The sequence below is a fragment of the Pithys albifrons genome, chromosome 24, assembly GCF_047495875.1.
Source record: "Pithys albifrons albifrons isolate INPA30051 chromosome 24, PitAlb_v1, whole genome shotgun sequence".
NCBI lineage: Eukaryota > Metazoa > Chordata > Aves > Passeriformes > Thamnophilidae > Pithys > Pithys albifrons.
In genome coordinates this window covers 4,052,017-4,063,471 of record NC_092481.1, presented here as the reverse complement: position 1 = coordinate 4,063,471, position 11,455 = coordinate 4,052,017, and the positions used below count along the sequence as shown (strand labels likewise).

General features: G+C 53.4%; 1 protein-coding gene across 1 annotated transcript; it reads right to left on the bottom strand.

The window, feature by feature from the left end:
* Positions 1–2,749: 2,749 nt before the first annotated feature.
* KDF1 (keratinocyte differentiation factor 1) lies at positions 2,750–11,227 on the bottom strand. The gene is made up of 5 exons (XM_071576642.1): positions 11,174–11,227; positions 9,856–10,027; positions 6,795–7,905; positions 5,682–5,756; positions 2,750–5,044 (listed from the first exon to the last, which is right to left on the bottom strand). The coding sequence occupies exons 3-5, from the start codon at positions 7,885–7,887 to the stop codon at positions 4,962–4,964; spliced, it is 1,251 nt and encodes a 416-aa protein (XP_071432743.1). The 5' UTR covers positions 7,888–7,905; positions 9,856–10,027; positions 11,174–11,227; the 3' UTR covers positions 2,750–4,961.
* Between the last annotated feature and the right edge of the window lie 228 nt (positions 11,228–11,455).

Here is an 11,455-nt window from a genome sequence, read left to right as displayed (position 1 = left end):
GAGCCCTGGGGCACGGGGCAGGTGAGCTGGAAGGGCTGAGCTGTCCTGGGCTGTGTGATGAGTTTCCCCCCGTTCTCAGCTCTGTGAGGGCACTGCTGCTGCTGCTCCCTGGAGGTGCTGGGGATGGAGGAGCAGGGCTGGGCTCTGCACCTGCAGCAGGATCCGCATCCAGCCACAGCCCCTCCTAAGGGACAAGCACGGGCAGGCACCAGGGCAGTCATAAACCAGCAGAGCTGGGGCACCACCCCAAGCCCAACCTGTAGCTTTGTTATTTCCCTGTTTCCTCCTCAGCCCTGTATCCATCCACCCAAGCCCACTTTTTCCTGGTGGTTGGCAGCTGCCTGGATCTGGCATCAGGGTGGGGGCAGTGTTTGATGCCTGTTCCAAGCCCAGAGCTCCCCAAAATTCTGGGGCTGTTCTGTCCTCAGGGGTGCCAGAGTTGGGAGTAATAACTGAAAATCCCAAATTTTCTGGTTCCAGCTGGCACTGGGATCTGGGTGGTGTCACTCGCAGGAGGCAGCTGAGAGAAAACAGAGAAAAGGCAGTCACAGGAACCCCCAGGGAAGAGTTTTTGTGGTGAAGGAGCGTCATTTGGCCTTTCAGGGAGATAAAAGGAGAAGGCAAACAGCCCTGGGAGAAGGAGGTGAATGTCCGGGCCGTGTTTGTGAACCACAGTTGATCCCAGTGCTATCCCTGGACTTCAACCCTTGGGGCCAGCGGAACAGAAGGTGTTTTCTCCTGATGGCCTTGTCCTCTGCAAACACCCTGCTGCCACCGACTTCCCCCAGGCCAAGGTGAATCAGGAGCACCCTTTTGCTTCCAAAGGCAGGTTCTCGTGGAATAAACCAAACTCTGACAATGCTCAAGTGGCTTAAAGAATGCAAAGCCCCACCTTAGTCTGAATTGCTGGAGAGCATGGAGCAGGGAAATGCTGAGCACCACGAGGAACACTGGGATCCAAACCCTACAAACACATCCTTGTCCTCCCTCCTGGCACATTTCCCTGCCTGAGCACCAGCAGACCAGGAATGGCCCTGGTGGAGGGTGCCAAGTGATAAAGGTCCTCCTTGTCTTTCCTCACCTGTGCCAGGGCACCTGGAGAAGCTGTTTTGGTGCTGCCACCACCTGGAGCTGCCACATCCCAAGCTCCTCACCTGCTTGCCCATGGTTCCTCCCCTGGTCCCCTTTAAAAGCCGAACCTTGCAGGTACATGGGCTCTCCAGGGTTTTCCACAGGGTATAACTTTTCCCCAGCCTTTTTTTTTTATCTTTCTAGCAGCTTAGCTTTTATTAATGACTGCTGCAGCTCAGACCATTTGGGAAATATCCCAGACTGCAAGACTGCTTTGGGAAGAGCAATGGAACAGCAAAACCCCAAGGAGGGGAACAGGCAGTGAGTATTTAAAGTTGCTGCATAGTTTTAGGAGGAACCTCAGCCCCTCTGAGGACCCCAGGCTGTGAGGAATTAGAGTCCATCCATCTGCTTTCTAACATCTAAGCCCCACTGAAATAAATAATTCAGCAGTTCAGAGTGTGGATGGGGAAGAGGCATTTCTTTAACACTCCTGCAGCCATTCCCTGCAGAGTTCCTGTGCTCCCTTAACCCAATCCCAGGGAACCACTGGGCAGTACATGGATCCCTGAGGTCACTGTACTACAGGGCAAGGCAAGGACCCACACAGTGGGAGTCTCTGCAGACTCTTCCTGGCCAAACCGAGCCCAATAAAACCTAACAATGTCTTCAGGAAAAGACAGGTGTTGAGTCAGGCTCCCAGGAGGAAGTGCCTGTGTGAAAGAGCATGTTTGCACATCCCTGCTCAGGAAAAGGCTCTGGGTTTGTAAGATCCCCACCTGGGCAAGCAACTCTTTGTGCCAGATCACTCAGAGGAACACTCACCAAGAGAGCTCAAAGCAAAAGCCACCCCAGCAACAGCCAAGGCAGCTTCACTGACAGCAAATACAACCTCCTGCAGACAAAAAATGTGGATTCATGCCAGGTAGGGATGTGAGCAAGGAAACCAGTCTCCAAAGGAGACCTGCTGAGCACAGGACTGACAGGGCCCCAGTCAGCTGGTTTGAGGGTCCAGGCACAAAACCATCTCCAGAGACAAGAGAAGGCAGCATTTACCTGTTCATGGCTTTGAAATCCTTCCAGGAAACTCATCTCTGGTGCAACTGGGAGTTGGTCCTGTGCACCAGGGGGAAAACCCACCCACACCCACTGTCCTCTGCCCTGGGAGGGTGAGGGAAGGTCAGGGAGGGAGGGAAAGGAGCTCTGCAGGTTATCTTGAGCTTTTGTAGTGAAATTGCAAAGTGCAGAACTGGTCCTTCCAGTCACAGGGTCAGAGGCTGAATCCACCTCCCTTCCCAAGCTGGTCCTGCCCAGCCATCAGGGAACAGCAGCAGCTCCGGAGCAATTCCTGCAATTCCTGCCAAGACCTGGCGACATCACAGGGACAAGATGGAAATTCTGCCCCCAGGCTCAGGTTTTCCAGAGCTCAGTTCCAGCATGACCCCTCAGGGAAGGTCCAGGTTTCCCTGCATGCCAACAGGAATGTCCCCAGAGGCTCCTTAATTTGTATCCAGGCACCATCCTGGGGTTCAGCCCTTGGAATGATCCCCCCAGAGCTGTCAAATGGATGAAAATACCTTTGTCCATGTGGAAAAGCAGGGATCAGCCACCCTCTGTGCATCTTCCACCCAGGATTCCCAAACAGGTGCAAACAGGAAGGTAAAAGACACAACACAGGTAAAGAGCACATCTTTTACTTTATAAAAAAGACCAAATCAGAACATTTAAGGCCAAGGAGTGCAAAAGAATCCCCTAAGACACCACAGGTGCACCAGCGTCAGGGACCATTGAGTTGAAAATCTTCTTAATGAGTTTTTGGGGTTTTTTTGGAGGGGGAGGTTGGGTTTTTTGTTTGCAAGCTTAATCCATACACATTGACTCTTCATACACAAACTAAACAATAAAAATGTGCTGTTTCCTCTGTCCCAGCTCGTTGCAAGTCCAGCTCACCCCTCGTCTCCAGAGCACAGCCCACAGAGCTGTGTCAGTGTGACCTGTGCTGAGCCCCAGTGCACAGGTTTGAGTAAAGTTGTCCAAATAATAATGTACAAATCCACTGAGAAGCAGAAACCAGGCGGGTTCATCCGCAGGGGAGGAGGTGACCACACACGGCTCTTCTGGGAGCCCCAGCCTGGCCTTGCTTCAAGTCTTCTCCTTGGATAAACTGGGCTTGTCATAAACCAACAGCCTTAGACACAAAGCAGGGAGGGGAAGCCAAATCCGAGGCTCAGTCTTGCCCTTTATTTTCAAAATCTCTCTCTCCAGGTGTGGTCTCAGTAATGCCCCTGAGTTCTGAAAGCACACCCTGAAAAGCCAGGGCTTTATAAAAACAGGCTCTAACAGGGACTGAAGTGTTCATTTCAAAGGGTTTTGGCCTGTTAAAATAAGCCTGACTGCTCATGGGAGGAATTAAATCCTTCCCCCCTACCCAACCTTCAGAAGGGTAATCACAGGCCACGAAATAAAGGCACATTTCAATTCAACTAAGGCACATTTCAATTCAATTAAGGCACATTTCAGTCCAATTAAGGCACATTCCAGTCCAACTAAGGCACAAAAACATGGTCCACACCAAAGCACAGAGCCTATTTTGGTTTCCCTCTCCCCCAAAACCAGTGGGTGTGTTTATTCTACGGCTGGTAAATCCAACCAAGTGTTTTCTATTCATGTCCAAGGACACCCAAATGTATAAACAAGTCCCATGGCTTCACATGTTTACTTTCTGATAAACAACCAAATGGCAACACCACAGAACCAGCTTCCTCCTGCTGCAGGGCTGCAGCCCTCAAGGCCACCTGGCACTGTGCCCTGGGGGTACCAGTGCCCCATCTCCTGCTTCCCACTGCCTGGTGGAGAGGAGCAAAGGGAAGGAGGAGGTGCTGAGGGGAAGGGAAGGACCAGCAGGGCCTCACAAACCCTCTGCAGACACTCTGAGGAGCCTTTCCTTTCGAAGCAAAACACTTTAAGGGATTTTCTAGCAAACAGCCCAATTCTTAACCACAAAACGTTAGGGATGAACCAACAATTTCCTTCACCTGCCACAGGCCAAGTTCCAGGCTTGCCCAGCGTGATGGGAAACGTGGAGGGCTTGGCAGAGGAGTGAGGAAGAGCTGAGTGACAGGTCAGTGTGTGTGCCTGGGAACTCCTCACAGCTGGAGTTCACATCAGGCTGGCAGAGCTGATCCCCACGGTCTGCTCAGGGTGGGGGAAGGAAGCAGCTGAGCTGCCATCCCACCCCCTGGCAAGACATGCCAAGAGGCCAAAATTGAAATGAACCCCATTACCTGAACCTTCTCCTCACAAGGCAGCAGGAGATGACACCAAGGGTCAGCAGGGAAAGGCAGATCTGGCTGCTGCAAGCACCATGGGTGGGACCTTCGGGTTTTGGGCACCAACCGAGCCACTTTAAATAGAGATCTGGGTCCCTAGAGAGACATTTGGGTCCCCTGAGCCTCGCCTCAGCATCAGCACCAACACAGAGACACCACCCAGTTCTCCCAGTTAACTCAGGCAATGCCAGGAAGCAAGAACTGTCCAACAGATCCTCAAAGCAGGGACAGGGCTGGGCCACTGAGGCTGTAGGAGCTAAATGTGATTCACAGAAGTCACAGAGGCACAAATTATCTGATACTTCCTTGTCCATCTTCTCCTCCCTGGGCACACATTCCACCTCCCAGATTCATCAGCTCCACAGTTCTCTTCCTCGATGTTCATTGTCCAAAGAAATGAAAATATTCAGTGAAATTCAGGTAGCAGGAGGAATTTGGCTTCAATAAAGGATGAGGGTAGACTAGGGGGAAGAAAAAAGGTGGCAAAGCACACTCCATATGGGAAGAGGAGGGATGTGATTGCAGCAAAGCCCTGGAATGCCTGCCTGCTGCTTGGGTCCTTTAACAATACACCTGAAGCAGAGGTGCCCCAGAAGAGTCAGTCTCTGTGTCTTGGAAAGAGGAATCTCTGCTTGCTGGAGAGCCTTGGAGAGGGAAGAAAAGAGATTGTGACATTAGCCAAGGTGAAGCGCAGCAGTGGAGCACCTGGCAGGTGGGGAAGGAGCTGCCACAAAAGGCTTTGTGTATCATGAGGGAGGAGAAAGCCACAACAAGCCCACGGGCAGGGAACAACCCTGCCTGTATTGTAGCCATCTCCCAGGACAGGGCTGTTATTATGCAGGAGGAAACTTGTCTTTTAGCCCTGGGCTGCTCTTTGGGAGGATCAGAGCTCAGGGGACAGCCCATCACTCTCCCCTGCTTCCCTTTTGCACAGTTCCTTCTGCTCCAGGTCTCACCCAGCTGTGACCTTGGGCAGTCACACCCCAAATGCAGCCCCAAACCTCGTCAAGGCACACAGAGACTGAAAGCCCTCAGGACAAATCCTGTGCCAGGATAGAGATTGCTCCATACTTGGATTTCAATCCTTCTCAGCAGGACCCACCACCCCAGGGAGCTTTCTGAGCTCCTGTCACTCCCAAAGCCCAGAACTGAGGGGAATCTAAAGGGCAGGGTCAGCTCAGCCTTCATGGAGGGTGAAAACTGGAGGCACATGAAACAGGGGGTGTTCAAGGTCTCCCCCTGGGATGTCTCTGCAGCCCAGACCCCCTCCTGGCCCATTACCTGCGCTGCTGTGCCGCCTCATGTTCCGGGCCATCACATCTGCCGGTGTTTCTTCCGATATCTGCACCGCCAAGTCTGGAAGGAAAACCAAGAAGGCCTGAGATAGGGAAGGATGACTCAGCAGCAAGGATCCCTGTCAGGGAACAAGGGGATCTCCAGGAGGCACCACCCTCATGGAACAGCAGAGGTTGAGTCTGGTTCTTCCATTGCTTCCACCATTGACCTGGTAAACTGAGCCAGGTGGTCCTTAAACATCAGGAAGCAACAGCTAATCTGGGAACTACAGCCCCCACTCATTTTCCTTTGTTACTCCTGGATGTCTCCTTGCCCCCCACCCCCAGCTTTTCAAGATATTTCAACAACAGACTCTCTTACAACCTGTTCTGGAGGCCGAGCACTTCAAGCTGCTCGGGTAAGGAGGAAGCAGCTCTGGAACAACCAGGAGGCACCAGCACTGTGGAATGGCCCTTCCCTCCTCTCTGCAGGGATATTTCCTGCCTGGAGGAGGTCTCAGCTTTGAGGAGACAGTCACAATAGTCTAAGGGTGGCATTAGACAGGTAGCACATGGGACAGAGCCAGCTGAGTAACTGGACATCCCCTGGCACAAGCAGCTCGTCTGGTCATACCAGTTCGGTTTGACTCACAGTTTTCCTGCCTTGCTTAGAGGTCCAGAGGAAAGGCAGAATCATAAACCATCCTATTGCTCAGCATGAACCTCACTGGCAGGGGAAGATACACTCCAAAAAGCCACAGCACAGCGAGGGTGAGAAGCAGAGGTCTCCACAAGGACCTCCACTCACACATCCCAGGAAAACAAATTAATCGGTACATTTTAAGCCTTGCAAAATAAGGAATTGAGAGTTTCTGCAGCAATACAGATACAGAGGGCCATCTAAGCAGCAGATGTATTTATCAGAGAGGCAGAAACCTGAAATATATTCCATGGATTAAAATACATACACATACAGACACCAGTTCTACATCCATCTGTGCTCCCAAAGAAAACAATCTAAGGCCCATCCCGAGGACAGACAATGGCTTTCAACCCCACTCCATGGCATTGGTAAAACAACCCTCTCCTGAGGCAGTAACACCCAGGGGGCCCCACGTACCGTCCTGGCTGATGACCATGGACTCCAGCATCGTCTCGTTGCCGCTGTCGGGCGCGTTGCCCCGGCTGGACTTCTCCTCGTGGCTCTGGCTGGCCGGGATGGAAATGTGGGGCCGGACTCTGCTTTTCCGGGTGCTGATGCGGATGATGCCTCGGACCAGCCTGCACTCAGCATCCTGCTCATCCAGGTTGTAGTCCTGAGTTATGCTGTTGATGAGGTCCGAGATCTTGTTGGTCTTCTCCAGGAAGACGGTGTCTGAGGTGCACTTGGCCAGCTCGTCGATCTGGTGGACGCTGAAAAGCTCCGTCAGCTTCTTGAAGATCAGGACGTCGATCTGCCTGCTGGACATGGAGCCATTCAGCTCACTGATGTCCACATCAGACTCGTGGAAGGAATAATACTCCTCCGAGCTCCGGTGGCTGCTGGGCAGTGGTGGCTTTTCTATGCTGTTCCTGAGGGGCTTCTCCAGCAGCTCCTTGCAGCAGGAATCTGACTCCAGTTGGTGGCTGGGGCTCCTGTTTTGGTAGACAGGAATGCCCTTCAGTTTCACATCTGGGTAGCTGAAACTGCTGCCCATGCTGGACTTTTTGATCTGGTTCCCGTTCTTCTCAGCAGGAGAGGCGTTGGTGGGGCTGTTTGGCAGCCGCCCGTTGTAGTCTCCGTTCTTTCCATCCTCAGTGGAGGTCTCTGCGGGCCCGGGGTAGGGGATACAGACACTGCAGTCCTGGAAGCAGCCCCCACAGGTCACTATACAACAGAAAACAGCCTTGTACGTATTCCAGGCCTGAGACAGAGAGGAACAGCAAAAGCTCTGGCTTGGGGGAGCCTCTGCTGTGCCAGAGATAAAGGTGATTGTCTCTGCCTCTCTGCCGTTGGAGTCTTTGAGCTCAGCTTTGCGCCCCTTCCTGTCCCGCATCTGCTGGGCTCGGCTGCGGCTGGGCTTGATCTCCGGTGTGGAGCCACTGAACACCTCCAGGCTGACATCTGCCTCCCTGGCTGCCCGGGTCCGCAGGGGCATGTCCTCCTGGCACGGCTGGCTCAGCTGGCAGTGGCCGCTCAGGTCCCCGGGCAGGCGCGTCCTCCGGCCCACCATGGCTCAGCACTCGGACACCTGCACAACAGGGAGGGCTCAGTCAGAGCTTTCATCACCAGCCCCGCCAGCATACAGGGACTGACAGTCAACATCAGTGACTCCCAACCTCAGCATTCCAGTTTTTACAGGAATGTTTCGCAGTAGGACTCACACTGTTCCCACTCGTGGCACAGATTGGGAATCCAGCCCCTGTTTCGGGGTTCTCTCACTACTCAAGCTTTGCTGCTTCCTTTTGGTAGATGCTCAAATCAGAAAATATGTGCTTTAGAAGGATTATTTTAAGACACCAAAATCCTTGTAACCTTCAGAAGAGGTTTCCTCGAAGCAGCTGGAAGAGGAGTCAGGCTCCAGAGCAACAACCCAGCAGCACAGCCAGAGGTGGAGCTTGGACCCAACAGGCTCCAAAGGGAAAGTATCTTTTTTTAAACAACTTCCCCTTGTCTTGCATTCCTTAGGATTAGGCTGGGCCCTGACAGCGCTTATCCATTTCAAAACACATCTGTGCCCAGCAGGAGATGACAAGCAATCCATCATTATGCAAGCTGCCAATTCAGGCTCCACATTATTTGGTGCTATTTAAACTTAGGGGATTTAGCAATGCTGGCATTACTAACACTAATGATTTTTTGCCAGTCATGCAAAGGTTGGGTTATGTCAAACACTTCCCTATGAAAACCTGATGTCTTCATCTGGATTAAGGAAAAGATCTTGTCAACAAGTTGGTCTCAAATCACTCCTCAAGGGAGCAAAACCTTTACAAGCCCTACTACAGAAATCCCACAGCAGACTCTGCTCAACTTTCCTCATTGTCACTGCACCAACACGACTACTCCAGGTCTGCATACAGGAGTAAACTGTTTTTACAGCACTTCCTGTCACATTTTATCTCCACAGAGCCAACAATGAGAGTTTGGCACATTAATTCTCCCTGTTATTAATCTTTTTATTATGAAAGCTCAGCACTGGGCAATGCTGAGGAAAGCCAAGGCTGTCACTCTCCAATAATTCTATTCCTGCTGCCTTTATCCCAGGCTGTGGTGGGCCCCTAAATTCTCCATGCTTTCCAAGCCTCTTGGCTAACACTGCTTTCACCCCCAAGAAGTCCTTTTAAATACTAATTAGGCTAATTAATAAGCAGTGAGAGCCCAGCCATACTTTAAGTGTTTTAGGACTGTTCTTGTTGCTCTACTATAGACTTTCTATAGGGCACCTCAAGCATGAATAAATAAATCTGTCTGACCTTGTTACAGCATTGCCTCTTTTCCCCTGTTTTTTTAAACAAATAGTAACATTTTCCCCACAAAGGAACAGGCCCAGACTGAAAGCCAGACAGTTACAGCACACCACTGCTTTCCAGGAATATTTTGGCTCTGTAACCTTATAAAAATTCATCCCAGGAGCTCCCTTTGCACATTCCTGGGCAACATGTTAAATAAAAAGCCCCAGATGCTGCAATTTCAGTGCTGAGCAGGCAGAGCTTCCTGGCCTCAGCATCAGTGGAGAGTTTTGATGGCTTAACCTTCAGAACAACAAAGTTTTTTTGCTCTGCTTCATTATCTTTGCAATGCAGCTCAAAATTAAAGAACAGGCCAAGAATATTTGAGCTGAGCTGAGGACAGAACTGACTGCCAGGATGTTTTTCTTCATCCTGAGGCCTCATGGAGGGATCCAACACCTGCACAGCAACACTCACTTGTGTAAATATACATGATATCCTGAAATTTCAGAGCATCTTGGACAGAGGGAAGAGCATGAAAAAGACCCTGTCAGAGGCAGGGACCTGTCAGAGTCCTGGGCTCATCCCTCCCCATCCCAGCTCACGTTTCTGCAACCACTGGATCACACAGAAAAGTTCCCTGGGAGCACAGACAGGGCACAGCTCCTCAATCCAGCAGCTTCTCTAGACAGGCAATGGGCTGGCCTGAAACCAAAAGCTCAGACTAAAATCCACATCCAGGTGATACTCACACGATCAGAAACGTCCTCTGTCCTCACACAGGCACCGTGTGAGACTGGAGAAGGTCCCTCCAAAGAGCCTCAGCATCTGCTCCAGAGGAGCAAGGAGGGATTCACAAAGGGTCTGCACATCTAAGAGTTAGCCTGGGTCCAAGATCTTCATTGTTCAGAGGATGGGATTTCCCTGGGAAGTTAAAAAAGCTAAATTAAGTTGTGAGGCTCCCTAATTAACACCTGGGTTTTCCAGGAACCGTGTTGGTGTTGTCAGAAGCCAGGGAATGCCTCCTGAATTCAGGACTTACACGTGGATACAACTTCTCTTAACTCTACAGAAGCATCATGGAATTTTCTAAGCAGCCTTGCCAGGAGCTGAAATTTGCCTTGTAAAGCTCCTGTTCTCCTGATTGCTCTGCTGACTCCAGGCAGTGATGGAGATCCTGGCCCAGAGTAAGGTGGATCCAGCACTTCCCCTGTGCTGTTGGAGTCTCCCTCTCAACTATTTGGGATAAAAACAACTCGGCCAAGGAACAGCCTCTCACCAAACACTTCCCTGTGCCCATGGCCCCTGTTCCAGCTGACAGCCAGGACCCCACCACACTGCAGGAAAACAAACTTTGGCCCAAATGAAGGAGCAGGAATGGGGGAGACCTGCCTGGGCACTAAACAGAGCCCCCTCTGCCTGCCCTGAGCCCCTCGACATCCTCCAAACAGGGGATTTTGGGGAGAGAAGAAGATTGGCAGCAGGAACAGACCCATCCCAGCCTGGCCTGTCCCGCACAGGCTCCCACTGCATCCTCTCCTTAATTTTCCAGCCCTGGAAATCAAAGCCCGCCCCAGCAGGGACCAGAGAGACCCGAAAAAACCCGAGGGAGCTCCGACCACCACCAGCCCCCCGGGAAAGCCTCAAAAGCATCCCCGAGGGGCCAGGGAGGGGAAGGTCCCGGAGCAGCGGGAGGGGACAAGGCTGAGAACCCCGGAGACAGTGGGGGGCTGTCCCCAGCCCGGGGGGGAGCGAGGGGTGCCCGTGCCGGGGCAGCGCGGGGCGCACGGGGAGCGCGGGGGGACGGAGCCGCGGGGCTCCCCGCTCTGCGGGTGTGATGGATGTCGCGATGATGTCCCGATGTCCCTCCCTCCCCCCGTGCCGGTCGCGGCCCCCGGGCCGAGCCGAGCCGAGGCGGGCCGGGCCGGGCCGGGCCGGGAAGCGCCGGGCGGTGCTGGCGGGGCCGGGAGAGGGGCAGGGGCTGATGGCGGGGGCGGGGGTGTATTTGGGGTCGGGGGTCGGCGGTCGGGGCGGGGCCGGGGCCAGGCCGGTCCCCCCGCCCGGCGTTACCTGCGAGCCGGGAGCGGCGTCCGGCCCCGCCTCACCTGCGCCAGGTGAGACACGTGACGCGGACGGGCCGCGCCGAGGGACAGCAGAGCGCGGCGGGCGAAGCGGCTCCGTCCCCGGGAACACCCCCGAGGGGGCCGGGGCAGAGCAGCCGAGCGGCCCCGGGCCCGGCGGGCTCGGTCACGGGGCTGCCCTGGCTCCCCCGAGTCCTCGCCCCCGAGAGTACCTGGCGTGAGGATCGTCCCCCACCCTAAAGGTCTCCATCGCCAAGGGTCTCGCCCCCCG

Excerpts from the sequence above, each read along its gene's own strand:
- KDF1 (XM_071576642.1), bottom strand. The coding sequence starts at position 7,887 with ATGGTGGGCCGGAGGACGCGCCTGCCCGGGGACCTGAGCGGCCACTGC. Across the intron at positions 5,757-6,794 it reads CATGGTCATCAGCCAGGACG|ACTTGGCGGTGCAGATATCG; the intron begins GTACGTGGGGCC and ends TTTTCCTTCCAG. Across the intron at positions 5,045-5,681 it reads GAGGCGGCACAGCAGCGCAG|GCTCTCCAGCAAGCAGAGAT; the intron begins GTAATGGGCCAG and ends TCCCTCTCCAAG.